The sequence below is a fragment of the Ylistrum balloti genome, unplaced genomic scaffold (genome assembly GCF_031769215.1).
Source record: "Ylistrum balloti isolate Yb309-2 unplaced genomic scaffold, AGI_CSIRO_Ybal_v1 Utg369890, whole genome shotgun sequence".
In the NCBI taxonomy this organism is placed as follows: domain Eukaryota; kingdom Metazoa; phylum Mollusca; class Bivalvia; order Pectinida; family Pectinidae; genus Ylistrum; species Ylistrum balloti.
In genome coordinates, this window is record NW_026782023.1 from 570,707 (window position 1) to 590,522 (window position 19,816).

The 19,816-nt window shown below is 41.0% G+C and overlaps 1 protein-coding gene across 1 annotated transcript; it reads left to right on the forward strand.

The window, feature by feature from the left end:
- Positions 1–7,987: 7,987 nt before the first annotated feature.
- LOC132546434 (uncharacterized) lies at positions 7,988–10,648 on the forward strand. Its single transcript, XM_060210146.1, has 2 exons — positions 7,988–7,993; positions 9,905–10,648. Exons 1-2 carry the CDS (start codon positions 7,988–7,990, stop codon positions 10,646–10,648), a joined length of 750 nt encoding a protein of 249 aa, XP_060066129.1.
- Positions 10,649–19,816: the final 9,168 nt, after the last annotated feature.

A 19,816-nucleotide genomic window follows, 5' to 3' on the forward strand; every position in this document is an offset into this window, starting at 1 on the left:
CCTGGTGACAGTAGGATTACCTTATCATGTTAACCTGGTGACAGTGTGGGATATCATATCATGATACAACTGGTGACAGTAGTATTACCTTACCATGATACACCTGGTGACAGTAAGGATACCTTATCATAATACACCTGGTGACAGTAGGATTGCCTTATCATGATACACCTGGTGACAGTAGGATTACCTTATCATGATACACCTGGTGACAGTAGGATTACCTTATCATGATACACCTGGTGACAGTAGGATTACCTTATCATGATACACCTGGTGACAGTAGGGATACCTTACCATGATACACCTGGTGACAGTAGGATTACCTTATCATGATACACCTGGTGACAGTAGGATTACCTTACCATGATACACCTGGTGACAGTAGGGATACCATGATACACCTGGTGACAGTGATACCTTAGGACATGATACACCTGGTGAAAGTAGGATTACTGACAGTAGGATTACCTTATCATGATACACCTGGTGACAGTAGGATTACCTTACCATGATACACCTGGTGACAGTAAAGATACCTATCATGATACACCTGGTGACAGTAGGATTGCCTTATCATGATACACCTGGTGACAGTAGGATTACCTTATCCTGATACACCTGGTGACAGTGTGGGATATCATATCATGATACAACTGGTGACAGTAGGATTACCTTATCATGATTCACCTGGTGACAGTAAGATTGCTTTATCATGATACACCTGGTGACAGTAGGATTACCTTATCATGATACACCTGGTGACATTAAGGATACCTATCATGATACACCTGGTGACAGTAAGGATACCTTATCATAATACACCTGGTGAAAGTAGGATTACCTTATCATGATACACCTGGTGACAGTAGGGATACCGTATCATGATACACTTGGTGACAGTAGGATTACCTTATCATGATACACCTGGTGACAGTAGGGATACCTTATCATAATGCACCTGGTGACAGTGTGGGACCTTATATTGATACACCTGGTGACAGTGTGGGATACCTTATATTGATACACCTGGTGACAGTAGGATTACCTTATCATGATACACCTGGTGACAGTAGGGATACCTTACCATGATACACCTGGTGACAGTGGGTGATACCTTACCATGATGCACCTGGTGACAGTAGGATTACCTTATCATGATACACCTGGTGAAAGTAGGATTACCTTACCATGATACACCTGGTGACAGTAGGGATACCGTATCATGATACACCTGGTGAAAGTAGGATTACCTTACCATGATACACCTGGTGACAGTAGGATTACCTTATCATGATACACCTGGTGACAGTAGGATTACCTTATCATGATACACCTGGTGACAGTGGGTGATACTTTACCATGATACACTTGGTGACAGTAGGATTACCTTATCATGATACACCTGTTGACAGTAAGGATACCTATCATGATACACCTGGTGACAGTAGGATTACCTTATCATGATACACCTGGTGACAGTAGGATTACCTTATCATGATACACCTGGTGACAGTAGGGACAGTAGGGATATTTTACCATGATACACCTGGTGACAGTGGGTGATACCTTATCATGATACACCTGGTGACAGTAGGGATACCTTACCATGATACACCTGGTGACAGTAGGATTACCTTATCATGATACACCTGGTGACAGTAGGATTACCTTATCATGATACACCTGGTGACAGTAGGGATATTTTACCATGATACACCTGGTGACAGTGGGTGATACCTTATCATGATACACCTGGTGATAGTAGGATTACCTTATCATGATACACCGTATGACAGTAGGGATACCTTACCATGATGCACCTGGTGACAGTAGGATTACCTTATCATGATACACCTGGTGATAGTAGGATTACCTTATCATGATACACCTGGTGACAGTAGGATTGCCTTATCATGATACACCTGGTGACAGTAGGATTACCTTATCATGATACACCTGGTGACAGTAAGGATACCGTATCATAATACACCTGGTGACAGTGTGGGATACCTTATCGTGATACACCTGGTGACAGTAAGATTACCTTATCATAATACACCTGGTGACAGTAAGATTACCTTATCATGATACACCTGGTGACAGTAGGGATACCTTATCATGATACACCTGGTGACAGTGGGTGATACCTTATCATGATACCCCTGGTGACAGTGGGTGATACCTTATCATGATACGCCTTGTGACAGGTGTGTACACACCTATTATACAGATATCATCATGTATGTGATTCTACTGGCGATGTTAGCATGAGTACGACCATTTTTTGGTTTGTTCGTCACTCAACACTCCAGGCAATCATGTAGTACGTTGTGTAAGGATGAAATGTTACATGTATTGATCATAGTAAATTAGCCATTTAAATTTAAATTGATTTTGTCACTCATAACATCAACATGAAAACCAATTAAATATAGCCTTTTAATTCACTAAAGGACAACAGTGTTCGTGTGAAACTCAAATGTGTTAGATAATCCTGTGTCAGTTATAACTCCTAGATCACCGCCTCGCCAGTCCTGTGTGTTGTTATTTATCTGTGTGTTATATCAGACTGACGAGAGTATTATACATTTCTGTACAAAAAAAAAAAAAAAAACTAAACATTTTTCTTTTACTAATCACTTATTGTGCTAATAATATGTTTATTCTGGGGATATAGTAAGTTACCATTCCCTGACAACACGTTTTCTTTCTCACGTCGAACCCGGATGATAAAAGCGGACATAAAAGTAAACAAGAGAGTGTGATATCCTTAATTACAACAGTTTAAGTCACTTAAAGAAATACCGAGGGTCGGGGTATTGTAGTTTTTTGACTAACAAACGTTCGAGGACTAACTCACGGGGACAATTCCATTTCTTATACATAGCATTACAAAATATTTCCCCTGGGTCCATCCTGTACTGAAATATAAATTGTATGACTACCATGCCAAGAAAATTAAACCAAAAATGCACAATGATATTTTTTTTAAGTTTCATTTTGCAGTCATTTTGTTACTTTTAGTTTCGAAATAAGTATTAAAATAATTTCCGCTAATTTAAACAGTTTCATAATCAAACCTCTCCTTGCATTCCCGAAGCTACAATGCGCACTGGCAAAGATTGACATGTGCTCTAAAAATGGTATTCGCTATTTCCTAGTGTGTAAGACCATCAGCATTGAAATTTGTTTTCTCTAAAACTAGAATTATTCGAAACCTTGAATTAAGGTAGTCATGTCATAATACACACGTGCGCGATCTACCGTGACGTATGCTCGCCGAGCGGAACGAAGTGGGATTTTTTTTTTTTTTTTTTTGGGCGGGGGGGGGGGGGGGGGGGGGGTTATTTTTCTACAATTTAGCTATTATTGCGATTCTTTCATTAAAATCTACCACTAGTTTTATTCTCCTTTAATTATTAAAATGATTTTTCATTTTTTCTTTCTTTTTAAGAAGTTCTATCTATACATATGACTTCAGAATTTAAACGCATGTCTATTTAAAGGATTTTCAATCCACACAACACTCGTCTTCAGAATAGCCACAATAGCATAAGTAAAACCCTTTCAAGAAATGAAGAAAAAATCGTTACTGTCCTTTATCAGTGTTATCAATATACACACTCTAACTTTATTATAGTAGATCTTTTAAATAATTTCGAAGGCCCCATACAGAGCAACGTGATCTTACTGACCCGGTGACGGCGATACGAGAGCTATGTGTATTTAAATGTAGGTAAAGTCGAGATTACCATGCGTGACGTTTTAACATGATAGACACTGACGCGACATATTAAAACCGGACGTATTGTGTACATGAACACACAAAAAAATCGGTCAATGATTATAAACCTCTACTTTACAAGTGATACTTTTCCCATCAACATAATATATATATATGCATATAAAATGTGTATTTGCTGCGATAGATACTTTTCTAGAACACTTTAAAAACTTTGAAAACTTCACTCCCTCAATTACCCCGGGGTGGCATATAAAGGGTGTGACTTACCTGTAAGTATTTAGTTGTGTTCCCTGGTATTGTCCGGGTCCCCCGGGATGATGTGTGGAGGAGGATGTATGGACAGATTCGATTAGGAGTCGATCACCACTCTATATCCTTATTGACCAACCACAAACATGTATTTATAACGGTGCAATACTCCCTCGCCAGGTATAGCGGCCTTGGAAACAAGGCCCATAATCCACGTTGCTAAGATTGGCGAAATCTCCATTCACCAAAGAGTTCCTTACACCCAGCTGTTAGTGTTCAATGGGGCGTGTCCGGGGACGCATGACACAAAAATATTCATTACAGGTAGCCTTTAATTGCATATATATGTATATACCTTGTGTAAAGAACGGGTGTTTCGTTTAAAGCCGAAGGTGTTGTAAGTAAATATGGTGATGTTTACTTAATAGTTTTGTCAACATGATGAGAGTGGTCGATACTCGATAAGACTAGGCTGTTACTGTGGAGTGATTGAGGGGGAAAGGTGGAAATATCGATATCATAGTGTTGTGAATATTGTATGACACAATCACGATATTAAAGATAATACAGAATGATAACATACATTATGTAGACAGCAGTCTATCTCCACATGTTTATGTTATGTGAGTGGAACTCTTCTGAAGTGAGGGTGATGGTAGCATATGCCTTTAAGATAGTAATCTTGTGGCCTGTCCTGATAGTTTATCTGAAGACTAAAGACCATGACATGCTTTATCAATCAATGAAATCACAACACAACAGTTATCATCTATCTGAATTTGGTGCATTAAAACAAAACAAGAAAACAAACTTATTTAATTTATTGTTATGAAAGACTGTTATGTTGTTGTGTCCGTCTCGCCGTACGTGCAGGCAGCCAGTACTTGACTGTATCTTTACAGTGCTTTTTTAGTGTATACTGCCTTACCTCCTGTTCATGTTGCTAGTTACCCGATAGGAAAAATAGATTCCCTTTAGCATGGAAATCTGGTAATTGAATTGTATTTATTACTTTTATGTAACCTTGGATAAAGCTTAAGGTGACCTATAGCCATTACCTTTTGTCTGTTGTTGTGCTCTTTTCGGTTACTTTTCTCGTTTTCAGCTTCTTCTCAAGAACCGCAAGACCGATTCCAACCAAACTTTTTAATTAGCATCAATATCTGAAGGGGAATTAAAATTGAAGAAAAAAAGCGTTATTTATAAAAAAAAAACTTCTCTTTTGGAAAACCTATTCTTTTATTTCAAGCATTTTATTGATATAACTATCAAAGAGATTAGACAACAGACTGAAAGTCTGTATTAGTCTTCTCCCAAGACAAGTGATCAGGATGTAAAACACACACGAGTATAACAAATATATTGGATAAATTGGTATAAGGGAAGGGAGGTAACTCCAGTTTAAACTTGGTTTTAGTGCAATGATAAAACAATTAAGATAAACAATTTATACAACAATATATCAATAATTGATTTTAGTAAACACAGCCATATACTGCCCTAACAGCTCCCGAATAACTAAAACAACTACCTCTGACAACACATGGAGTAGGAATACAGTCGTCACAGTCCCTATCACTAAGATATCTATCTCTGTTACACCTGGGGTAGTCGTCTGTAGGGATACAGCCCTCACAGTCCCGGATCATTAAGATACCTACCTCTGTTACACCTGGGGTAGTCGTCTGTAGGGATACATCCCTCACAGTCCCGGATCATTAAGATACCTACCTCTGTTACACCTGGAGTAGTCGTCTGTTGGGATACCGTCCCGGATCATTAAGATACCTACCTCTGATACACCTGGAGTAGTCGTCTGTAGGGATACAGCCCTCACAGTCCCGGATCATTAAGATACCTATCTCTGTTACACCTGGGGTAGTCGTCTGTAGGGATACATCCCTCACAGTCCCGGATCATTAAGATACCTACCTCTGTTACACCTGGGGTAGTCGTCTGTAGGGATACATCCCTCACAGTCCCGGATCATTAAGATACCTACCTCTGTTACACCTGGGGTAGTCGTCTGTAGGGATACATCCCTCACAGTCCCGGATCATTAAGATACCTACCTCTGTTACACATGGAGTAGTCGTCTGTTGGGATACCGTCCCGGATCATTAAGATACCTAACTCTGATACACCTGGAGTAGTCGTCTGTAGGGATACAGCCCTCACAGTCCCGGATCATTAAGATACCTACCTCTGTTACACCTGGAGTAGTCGTCTGTTGGGATACCGTCCCGGATCATTAAGATACCTACCTCTGATACACCTGGAGTAGTCGTCTGTAGGGATACAGCCCTCACAGTCCCGGATCATTAAGATACCTACCTCTGTTACACCTGGGGTAGTCGTCTGTAGGGATACAGCCCTCACAGTCCCGGATCATTAAGATACCTACCTCTGTTACACCTGGGGTAGTCGTCTGTAGGGATACAGCCCTCACAATCCCGGATCATTAAGATACCTACCTCTGTTACACCTGGGGTAGTCGTCTGTAGGGATACAGCCCTCACAGTCCCGGATCATTAAGATACCTACCTCTGATACACCTGGAGTAGTCGTCTGTAGGGATACTGTCCCGGATCATTAAGATACCTACCTCTGATACACCTGGAGTAGTCGTCTGTAGGGATACAGCCCTCACAGTCCCGGATCATAAAGATACCTACCTCTGATACACCTGGAGTAGTCGTCTGTAGGGATACAGCCCTCACAGCCCCGGATCATTAAGATACCTACCTCTGATACACCTGGAGTAGTCGTCTGTAGGGATACCGTCCCGGATCATTAAGATACCTACCTCTGTTACACCTGGGGTAGTCGTCTGTAGGGATACAGCCCTCACAGTCCCGGATCATTAAGATACCTACCTCTGTTACACCTGGGGTAGTCGTCTGTAGGGATACAGCCCTCACAATCCCGGATCATTAAGATACCTAACTCTGTTACACCTGGGGTAGTCGTCTGTAGGGATACAGCCCTCACAGTCCCGGATCATTAAGATACCTACCTCTGATACACCCGGAGTAGTCGTCTGTAGGGATACTGTCCCGGATCATTAAGATACCTACCTCTGATACACCTGGAGTAGTCGTCTGTAGGGATACAGCCCTCACAGTCCCGGATCATAAAGATACCTACCTCTGATACACCTGGAGTAGTCGTCTGTAGGGATACAGCCCTCACAGCCCCGGATCATTAAGATACCTACCTCTGATACACCTGGAGTAGTCGTCTGTAGGGATACCGTCCCGGATCATTAAGATACCTACCTCTGATACATCCCAGAAGACAGAGACAAATACTCTCTCTATACGGGCCATTTACTGGTTCAAGTAATATCTGTCTTCACCAAATAGTAAACTCTATATTCTAACTGGTCGCATGATTTTATTCCAAGGATATTTGATATTGAAGGTAATCTATAGTGTATAACTAACATACATTTCACCAAAGTGATGTTTTTTCAAATATTTTCTTTATTGATAACAATGTTTGTCGCTGAAATCATCCATCACGTAATCTTAAGATCCTTTGTGATATACATAACAATCATGGTTTGATAATAAAAAAAACCTTCCTTCCTTCATGCGTTCGTTCGCTCAAAGTAAAATCTAAATCGATTCACAAGCATAATTACGACCAATACACAATAGTACCAAATTATCTTTTTTTAATACAAAAATATAAAAAGTCACGTTCATTGTTAATGTGATATGCACTGATACATACATGTCGCATCACATTGAAATGTAGATTATTTGTATCATAAGACCAAAAAATGTCTTTGTGAGAGACTTTCTTCTAAACATTGACACTTTAGATATTGTATTTTACAAATATAATCAAAACGGATTTAGTGATACGTTTGTATCAAATATCACAGAAATAGCGATAAAAAACTGTTAACACATATGATAGAGTAATCTACCATGTACGTGATAAACAGACTCTCTTACAAAACTATAATACTGTGTATCCCACATGCCGGTACATGACATCAGTAGAACTCACAGCAATCTTGTTCTTTGTTGAAATAGAGGTGATAATGTGATCATATTTACAAAATGATGCTCAAAAATGTCTCCGCCAATCAGAAGATGTGTCAGCCATCTTGGATTACGGGACTATAATTTATTTTGTTTTCACTTGTTCCACACCATTCAAGTACATCTGAAGATAGTATCCAAATAACATTATCACCTTGGGGGATAATGAGAATATAAAACCTACAAAAAGCGACTTTAAATATACCTGTATATATTTAATAATTCACATTTATTCCAGGAAGTCTGTTATATGAGATCTATGAACTACAGCTTCACCACAAAATTTTAAAAATATCTACAACATACTAATGTCCTCACTTATAACCCAGGGTTTTCTGACATTCAATAAATTTTCTTCTATAAGTCTGGACTCCAGACCGATATAAAATGTCAGTAGTTCTCGCCTCTCTGAAGCAAACGTGATAAGGTATATAACTTGTTGTTAGTATACAACGGGTTAAATATGAATTACAATTGTTGGAAGGTTATCAAGATATTAATTATTGGCAATTCTTATTGGAATGGAAAGCACTATCATTGTTTTTGTCGGTTTCTGTGATACGCTTTATCAACGAATTCTGTTCATGAAATAGTAAACAGTTCTATACCTTATCAGGTTTGCTTCAGAGAGGCGAGAACTACTGACATTTTATATCGGTCTGGAGTCCAGGTTTATGTACGAAATCATATGTCAAAAAAGTAAAATGTATTTTAATGACGAAAGCTGACTTCCACCTTAATAAGATGGAAGGGTTGGGTGTGGGGGTGTGGCATAAAAATCTGACTCCCACCTTATAAAATGGAAGGGTTGGGTGTGGGAGTGTGGCATAAAAATCTGACTCCCACCTTATAAAATGGAAGGGTTGGGTGTGGGGAGTGTGGCACAAAACTCTGACTTCCACCTTTATAAAATGGAAGGGTTGGGTGTGGGGAGTGTGGCATAAAAATCTGACTCCCACCTTTATAGAATGGAAGGGTTGGGTGTGGGGAGTGTGGCATAAAAATCTGACTCCCTCCTTATAAAATGGAAGGGTTGGGTGTGGGGAGTGTGGCATAAAAATCTGACTCCCTCCTCATAAAATGGAAGGGTTGGGGTGTAGGGAATGTGACATAAAAACTTATGACAAAACGAAAATAATCAAACGGTGGTGGGTGAATTGACGAGGCTCGATAACAGGACAACAAGATTAGTTGTAAAGTTGTACAAGTTGTGTGGAAAAAACAGGAAATGAAGTCCAACAACCATTCGTGACGTTTAATCAATTAAAACGTTAATACAAAAGATGAAATGACCGCTACAATAGATATACGATATGATGGACATTTTGTTTAATGAATAATTTCCCGTCAGTTCTCTCATTTAACAAAGTAATACTATTATAGGACTACAATGAATAAGTGTAAAATATTCATTCATTTTACAACATTTTTAGCAAAATGAAACAAACTACAAATGTTTCATTTAACTATATGTATATGTTCTACGTACCCAAACAATGGGTTTGGGGCGCTTCAAATAACTCATTCCTAATAGAGGTAGATTCTGCAGGAACTATTGCCTGACACTACAACATATAACGATCCGACAAAACCTGATCCTCACACCTCGAAAAAAGATACAATACTGGACATTACCATTCGAGGGATTATTTCAACCCAACACGCAATACCACATTTACATATCAGCACGTAACAGTGTAACATACACGGAACAGGTGACGTAGGTAATATAGTCGCGCACATGTCCGTGCGCATAGCGCACATGCATTCGTTAAAACCGAGTGGCACATACGCGCTAGGCTCTAGAACAGGACAACACGATTAGTAAATTGCTGAATTGACTAGGCTCTAGAACACGACAACAAGTGGGGACTGGATTGACGAGGCTCTAGAACACGACAACAAGTTTAGTGGTGGCTGGTTTGACGAGGCTCTAGAACAGGACAAGATTAGTGGCTGGATTGAAGAGGCTCTAAACCAGGACAAGATTAGTGGTGGCTGGATTGACGAGTCTCTAAACCAGGACAAGATTAGTGTAGGCTGGATTGACGAGGCTCTAAAACAGGACAAGATTAGCGGTGACTGGATTGACGAGGCTCTAAACCAGGACAAGATTAGTGTAGGCTGGATTGACGAGTCTCTAAACCAGGACAAGATTAGTGGTGACTGGATTGACGAGGCTCTAAACCAGGACAAGATTAGTGGTGGCTGGATTGACGAGTCTCTAAACCAGGACAAGATTAGTGTAGGCTGGATTGAGGAGGCTCGAAACCAGGACAAGATTAGTGGTGACTGGATTGACGAGGCTCTAAACCAGGACAAGATTAGTGGTGACTGGATTGACGAGGCTCTAAACCAGGACAAAATTAGTGGTGACTGGATTGACGAGGCTCTAAACCAGGACAAGATTAGTGGTGACTGGATTGACGAGGCTCTAAACCAGGACAAGATTAGTGGTGACTGGATTGACGAGGCTCTAAACCAGGACAAAATTAGTGGTGACTGGATTGACGAGGCTCTAAACCAGGGCAGGATTAGTGGCGACTTGGATGGTGCTGGTTCCATCACTGCAGTCACCGCCGGCAAAGTAACTTAGACCGTAGTACGCTATCTCGACTTTTCGCCGTTGTCGTGATGGAGTCCACTACCTTTGAACAAAGCACGACCAATTACCATCTGACAAAGACAATTTGACAATACAATGATACTGTAGAAAAGATACTTACAGTAACGTTACAATATTTTGTACTCATTGTTGTGAAAGAACGTATCATGTATGTCTGAAATAAATTCAGTACCTATGTAATATTGGGAGTATTTGATGAAAAGGGTTATTGTGATATAGTTTATATGTCCGAGATAAATTGAATATATGTATATAACTATTGAATCTGATTGATATATCATTTAGATAAGGCACGGACATCTGTATTGTACAAAGTTTGTTTTCAATCAAAATAATATCTATATCAATAATATATGTTTGAATTGAAGTCCAATGAAATTCCACTTAAGACCACATCAGAATTAAGACACCTATATGTTCAGACCATTTCTGAATCAAGACATCTCCCTATCAAGACCACTTCATATTAAGACACTTCTTCGTTAAGATCTCTTCAGAATAGAGACACTTTCATTTTAAGACACTTTCAGAAAAAAACCACTTCCTTCTAATGAATACTTCAGAATTTAGATAACTCCCCATTAAGGCCACTTCATTTGAGTCGATGTACATATGTTTCACTATAAATACAAACTAAGTATTAAGACGGTTTCCTTATTAAGACCACCTCGTCATTTAATCCATTTTTAAGAGTACCAAAGTCAGCTTTCATATTGAATAACACCTGACTTAACAGACCACTGACTCGTCCCAAAGTTACAGTGGGCAGCTAATTCGTCATTAAAATCTACAATCTTCCATCCTATGTTGACACTAGATTTGTTATTCAAACTCGAATCTCCTAAAACGATTCCATTGATAACTTCAGCCCCTCGAAAGTACCCGGCGTGTACTGTATTTCTCTATGTACATCCCTTTGGTCTCCTTGGAAACGCGTCTGTATCTTGTTGTCTGGTTTGTAAGCTCTACAGTAAAACTCCGCCGTGTTAGATATGAAGTCAACCCCGTAAAGCTGAACTCCTTGGGACCACGTATGTGAGCAGTTGTCAGATGTGTTAGATATGAAGTCAACCCCTAAAGCTGAACTCTTTGTGACCACGTATGTGAGCAGTTGTCAGATGTGTTAGATATGAAGTCAACCCCGTAAAGCTGAACTCCTTGTGACCACGTATGTGAGCAGTTGTCAGATGTGTTAGATATGAAGTCAACCCCGTAAAGCTGAACTCCTTGTGACCACGTATGTGAGCAGTTGTCAGATGTGTTAGATATGAAGTCAACCCCGTAAAGCTGAACTCCTTGTGACCACGTATGTGAGCAGTTGTCAGATGTGTTAGATATGAAGTCAACCCCGTAAAGCTGAACTCCTTGTGACCACGTATGTGAGCAGTTGTCAGATGTGTTAGATATGAAGTCAACCCCGTAAAGCTGAACTCCTTGTGACCACGTATGTGAGCAGTTGTCAGATGTGTTAGATATGAAGTCAAGTGAACTCCTTGTGACCACGTATGTGAGCAGTTGTCAGATGTGTTAGATATGAAGTCAACCCCGTAAAGTTGAACTCCTTGTGACCACGTATGTGAGCAGTTGTCAGATGTGTTAGATATGAAGTCAACCCCGTAAAGCTGAACTCCTTGGGACCACGTATGTGAGCAGTTGTCAGATGTGTTAGATATGAAGTCAACCCCGTAAAGCTGAACTCCTTGTGACCACGTATGTGAGCAGTTGTCAGATGTGTTAGATATGAAGTCAACCCCGTAAAGCTGAACTCCTTGTGACCACGTATGTGAGCAGTTGTCAGATGTGTTAGATATGAAGTCAACCCCGTAAAGCTGAACTCCTTGTGACCACGTATGTGAGCAGTTGTCAGATGTGTTAGATATGAAGTCAACCCCGTAAAGCTGAACTCCTTGGGACCACGTATGTGAGCAGTTGTCAGATGTGTTAGATATGAAGTCAACCCCGTAAAGCTGAACTCCTTGTGACCACGTATGTGAGCAGTTGTCAGATGTGTTAGTAAGTCAACCCCGTAAAGCTGAACTCCTTGTGACCACGTATGTGAGCAGTTGTCAGATGTGTTAGATATGAAGTCAACCCCGTAAAGCTGAACTCTTTGTGACCACGTATGTGAGCAGTTGTCAGATGTGTTAGATATGAAGTCAACCCCGTAAAGCTGAACTCCTTGTGACCACGTATGTGAGCAGTTGTCAGATGTGTTAGATATGAAGTCAACCCCGTAAAGCTGAACTCCTTGTGACCACGTATGTGAGCAGTTGTCAGATGTGTTAGATATGAAGTCAACCCCGTAAAGCTGAACTCCTTGTGACCACGTATGTGAGCAGTTGTCAGATGTGTTAGATATGAAGTCAACCCCGTAAAGCTGAACTCTTTGTGACCACGTATGTGAGCAGTTGTCAGATGTGTTAGATATGAAGTCAACCCCGTAAAGTTGAACTCCTTGTGACCACGTATGTGAGCAGTTGTCAGATGTGTTAGATATGAAGTCAACCCCGTAAAGCTGAACTCCTTGGGACCACGTATGTGAGCAGTTGTCAGATGTGTTAGATATGAAGTCAACCCCGTAAAGCTGAACTCCTTGGGACCATGTCTGTAGTTAGGTGATTTATTTGTAAGTCATACAGTAAAACCTCAAGTTAGCCTTCAAACTGACATCTAAATTGTTTTCTCATATTTATTTACAGTGTGTTTAATATTATAAAACCAAAATATTAATCTTATGACTATGAAAATACGGACAGAACTGGCTGAAAGGGCTTGCTTGGTCATATTCACTCTTTAGACCGTCCCGCTATTAAGACCACGCTTGTCTAGGCCACGAGGTGGTCTAACTACTATTGGATTAAAACCATCCCGAGAGGAAATCATTTCATAGTCACAGCTCTAGCACCACAACTGCAATATCATGACTCAGTCACAACCTTTCAAGAATGAAATTTCCGAGGTCAATGTCACTTTAGGGTTACATTGTGTCAGTGATCCTGTGTGTAGAATTGTCCCAATCTCTCTAGCGACTTGAGGGGTTACTACGTGCCTGTGTGGGTTATTTGTAAGGTTGCCCAGTTCACGTAGTTAGATGTTGAGGGGATTTTACCATGTCTTTGACCTCGTGTTTAGGGGGTTACACCATATTTGTGGCCATGTGTTTAGGGGTTACACTATGTCTGTGGTCGCAGGTTGAAGGGGTTACAGCATGTCTATAGTCATGTTTTGAGGTGTTACATCATGTCTGTGGCCGTATATTGAGGGGTTACACTTTGTCTGTGGCAGAGTTTTGGGGTAGTCATGCCATGCTTGTGGCAGAGTGTCGAGAGGCTTACACCTTGTCTGTGGCAGAGTTTTGGGGAAGTCATGCCATGCTTGTGGCAGAGTGTCGAGAGGCTTACACCTTGTCTGTGGCAGAGTTTTGATGGGGTTACGCCTTGTCTGTGGCAGAGTTTTGATGGGGTTACGCCTTGTCTGTGGCAGAGTTTTGAGGGGGTTACACCTAGTCTGTGGCAGAGTTTTGAGGGGGTCACGCCTTGTCTATGCCATAGTTTTGAGGGGGTTACACCTTGTCTGTGCCAGAGTTTTGAGGGGGTTACACCTAGTCTGTGGCAGAGTTTTGAGAGGGTTACGCCTAGTCTGTGCCAGAGTTTTGAGGGGGTCACGCCTTGTCTGTGGCAGAGTTTTGAGGGGGTCACGCCTTGTCTGTGCCAGAGTTTTGAGGGGGTCACGCCTTGTCTGTGCCAGAGTTTTGAGGGGGTCAAGCCTTGTCTGTGCCAGAGTTTTGAGGGGGTCACGCCTTGTCTGTGCCAGAGTTTGAGGGGGTCACACCTTGTCTGTGCCAGAGTTTTGAGGGGGTTACACCTTGTCTGTGCCAGAGTTTTGAGGGGGTTACACCTAGTCTGTGGCATAGTTTTGAGGGGGTCACGCCTTGTCTGCGCCATAGTTTTGAGGGGGTTACACCTTGTCTGTGCCAGAGTTTTGAGGGGGTTACACCTAGTCTGTGGCAGAGTTTTGAGAGGGTTACGCCTAGTCTGTGGCAGAGTTTTGAGGGGGTCACGCCTTGTCTGTGGCAGATTTGAGGGGGTCACGCCTTGTCTGTGGCAGAGTTTTGAGGGGGTCACGCCTTGTCTGTGGCAGAGTGCTGAGAGGCTTACACCTTGTCTGTGGCAGAGTTTTGAGGGGGTCATGCCATGTCAGTAGCCAGATGTTGTTGAGCTATACCACGGCTGTCGCAGTGTGACGAAGGAATACACCGTGTCTGTGGCCGTGTTTGTGTAGTTATACCACGCCAGAAGAAACACCATGTCTGACCGTGTGTTGTGGGCTTATATCATGGCTGTGTGTTGAAGGGTTACACCTACATGGCCTGTCCACGAGCACAACAACCACAAGAATCAAAGCCTGTAAGGTAGAACTATATCAGTAAGTACAAAATGACATGTTCTTTTTTATATGTTCCGCAGAAAATATCTGTATATAGGCACAGACAGGTTCTAGAGTGAGTAACCAAATATACCAAAATAACTTAGAAAGCAGGATGCAAGACACGAACAAAAATGTCTTATATCTTAACAGAATAATGTCATACATCTGCCCACCATAAATGCAATAATTTTATACATCTGAACACATTGTCACACAATTACGTTACAACTCTTAACACAATAATGCCATTTTTCTGAACACAATATCATATATCTGAACACAATGACATATGTCTGAACACAATGACATATGTCTGAACACAATGACATATGTCTGTATACAATGACATATGTCTGAACACAATGACATATGACTGAACACAATGACATATGTCTGAACACAATGACATATGTCTGAACACAATGTCATATGTCTGAACACAATACTGTTATGTACTAACTATAATAACATCATACATTTCCCAAGCATGTTTCCACACAAATAACTCGACGCACAGACGTTTCGTTATTAAGAAGATTGTTCAAACAATGTAGCCTTCATCCCAGCAAGCTACAGACCCATATCACCACCTGTTTGTTTATTGAGAAGTAGTTGATTAAATATTTCAACACATTTGATCCTATGGGTGTATTTCAAGGTTAATAATTTGAACAAACTTGGTAACCATTCATCCCACCGTGCTATAGACCAAATAGCAATAATTTGGATCTTTTGGTTATTAAGAATAAGTTGCTTCAGGAAAAAATTGGAATTTGAGAGAGGACGGATGTTACGGCACGGAGAGAGGACGGATGCTACGGCACGGAGAGAGGACGGATGCTACGAACACAGGTCATATGATGTTAAGGCACACAGGACGGATATACGGAACGGAGAGAGGACGGATATTACGGAACGGAGAGAGGATATGTTAACACAATGACATATGTTACGGAACGGAGAGAGGACATGATACGGAACACAGGGAGGACATATATGTTAACACAATGACATATATCTACGGAACACGGAGAGATGACATATTAAGGAACGGAGAGAGGACGGATGTCTAACACATGACATATGCTACGGAACACAGATGACATATGTCGGAACGGAGAGAGGACATATATCTGAACACAATGTCATATATCTGAACACAATGACATATATCTGAACACAATGACATATATCTGAACACAATGACATATGTCGGAACGGAGAGAGGACATATATCGGAGAACACAATGACATATGCTACGGAACGGAGAGAGGACGGATGTTATGGAACACAGATGACAGATGCTACGGAACGGAGAGAGGACATATGTTACGGAACGGAGAGAGGACATATGTTAACACAATGACATATATCGGCAAGAGAAGGACATATGTTAAGGCACAATGGATATATGCTACGAACACGGAGAGATGACATATACGGTGAACACAAGGACATATATGTAAACACGGAGGGAGGACATATGCTGAACGGAGAGAAGACGGATGCTATGCATGGTGAGAGGACGGATGTTACGGAACGGAGAGAGGACGGATGAGAGGACGGATGCTACGGCACGGAGAGAGGACGGATGATACGGCACGGAGAGAGGACGGATGCTACGGCACGGAGAGAGGACGGATGTTACGGCACGGAGGGAGGACGGATGCTACGGCACGGAGAGAGGACAGATGCTACGGCACGGAGAGAAGACGGATGCTACTGCATGGTGAGAGGACGGATGTTACGGCACGGAGAGAGGACGGATGAGAGGACGGATGCTACGACACGGAAAAATGGACGGATGCTACGACAAGGAGAGAGGACGGATGCTACGGCACGGAGAGAGGACGGATGCTACGGCACGGAGAGAGGACGGATGTTAAGGCACGGAGAGAGGACGGATGCTACGGCACAGAGAGAGGACGGATGCTACGGCACGGAGAGAGGACGGATGCTACGGCACGGAGAGAGGACGGATGCTACGACAATGAGAGAGGACGGATGTTACGGCACGGAGAGAGGACGGATGATACGGCACGGAGAGAGAACGGATGCTACGGCACGGAGAGAGGACGGATGCTACGACAATGAGAGAGGACGGATGTTACGGCATGGAGAGAGGACGGATGCTACGACACGGAGAAAAGACGGATGCTACGGCACGGAGAGATGACGGATGATACGGCACGGAGAGAGGACAGATGCTATTGCACGGTGTAAGATCACTTGCATTCGACAGAGGAGCTACTAATGTCATATATCTGGGCATGATGATGTCATACATTTGAATAACAATGTCATACATTGCTTTAAAATTAGCGATATTTCATGTTTTTGTGTTTAGCATTGGTTATACAAAAACTAATAAAATGATTTCAATTAAGAAAAAACCTACCATCACTGCCATTACCATGGCAACATATGTTGTCATTGTCTGGAATCCAACCTCATCCAACAAGAAACCACCAAGTGCTGGACCGAGGAAATCCCTGTTAATATCACAATATCAACCCTGTTTATATCAAAATATTAATCTTGTTAATATTACAACATTAACCCTGTTAATATCAAATTAGTAAATCTTTTTATATCATAAAAGTAAGACATCATGAACTGACTCTAAATCATCATCATCATCATCATCATCATCATCAGCATCAGCAGCAGCAGCAGCATTACCAGCATCTCGGTTTATATTACATACATTAATTTATTTATATCCCCCGACATCTATAATATATTGGGGTACATTTCTATATCAAGATATCATTCAAGAATGTCAACATCTAAAACGCCATTTTGGAAAAAAGGCGTTTGTCTGTCATTCTACTTACCCTAGGGCAAACATCGAACCCCAAATTCCGGCTATCAAACTAAATGTGTTGACGTCATTTTCAAAACCGTCGTTTCTGAAATGATACAAAGACAAACAACAAATACTGCAAATGCAGTTTTTTCCTTCGTTATTTTCATTTTTTTTGATTTACTAAAAGTTTGAACGTAAGTGATGTAGGTTTCAAGATACACTTGTAAATGTATTTTGTGGTTTTATACCTTCATCGGCAAGAGGCTTAACGGTCTATAAAAGCTGTCATAATGAATGACCTGAACTACATTTTACATGCAAAAGTAAAATGCGCAGATCGTCCCATGTTAATCATTTTTACAAAGTTTGATTTATTTCGAATGGTTCTGTAACTAATTGATATGCTTACTTATATAAATCCCCTCTTTAAAATATAGTAAACTTCACTCTTTCCGTCAGGGGAAATATTAGACTCACCCAAGGGTCTAAATTGACAATTTTGTAAAGCACCCAAAGACCTTCCAATTCCTGAAGAATATTTCATTCTACCATATCTGGGTCTTCATAATAAGATTTTAGAATTTCCAGTACATTTGTTACTTTTTTTGCCCTGCCCAAAAACGTTTGGGATCAAACCATCAAGATGCCAGCATATACAAACTATTCTTAGTGAGAGCGAACTATTTCCAGTCGCAATTACTAAAAAATAAACAAAATATGATAAAAATGTAAGTAAGTATGGATGGATTCTGAAGTTGTACAGGAGCTCAACTTTAGAATGATACTTACTCTGCACATTTAAACATGAGGTCGAAGGTCGGAACGATGGCTGCGCTGCTTGCAATTCCGAGGACGAAGAAACTGATGATCTGTAGCCACATTTTACTGTAAAATACAACAAAACAGTTTCTTGTAAGTAAAAACGATAGACATACCCAAAGACTATTTGAAATATTGAAAGTGAGCCAAGGTCATTGATATAAACAAATTTGGTAACCGTTCATTCCTGCAAGCTGCTGATTAGATACTCTTGGGCAGTTAAAATACAGAGAAAACGATTGAAGATTTTAAAACAATCAATGCTGACCTTGAACTGAAAAGTTTGTCTTGGTCGTCCCATCTATTTAACATGAGCGAACGTGATCGCCCTTCCTTCAAACTTACTACTGATCTTGAAAATAGACAGGTTAGCTAAATCTAAAATACATTAATCTTTGGATAGATATAAATAAACTATGTTAAAGGCACTCACACTCAAATCCTATGAGGCTTTGTAGAGAAAACGATAACTGATGAAGAAATATCTTACTTATAATTCTGGTGAAATCCCAGCAGTGTTGATGGTCCCAGTAGCAGCAATCCTACTGATGTCATCATGAAGCCGAAGATAATGATGATTCGACTGTCCTTCTGTAAAAACAATGTCTTAATGTGATACAACATCTCCTATTTCTTACAGAAATGACCAATAAAAACAAGGATGACCAATTTCAAACGGAGATGAGTGACCATTGAGAACAGACCAACAGACAACTGAAATGACCATTTAGTACTGATCTACAGGGAAATTGAATGACCATTTAGCACTGACCAATACGGAAATGGGATGACAATTGAGTACTGACCAATACGGAAACGGGATGACCATTGAGTACTGACCAATACGGAAACGGGATGACCATTGAGTACTGACCAATACGGAAATGGGATGACCATTGAGCACTGACCAATACGGAAACGGGATGACCATTGAGCACTGACCAATACGGAAATGGGATGACCATGAGTACTGACCAATACGGAAATGGGATGACCATTGAGTACTGAACAATACGGAAACGGGATGACCATTGAGTACTGAACAATACGGAAACGGGATGACCATTGAGCACTGACCAAT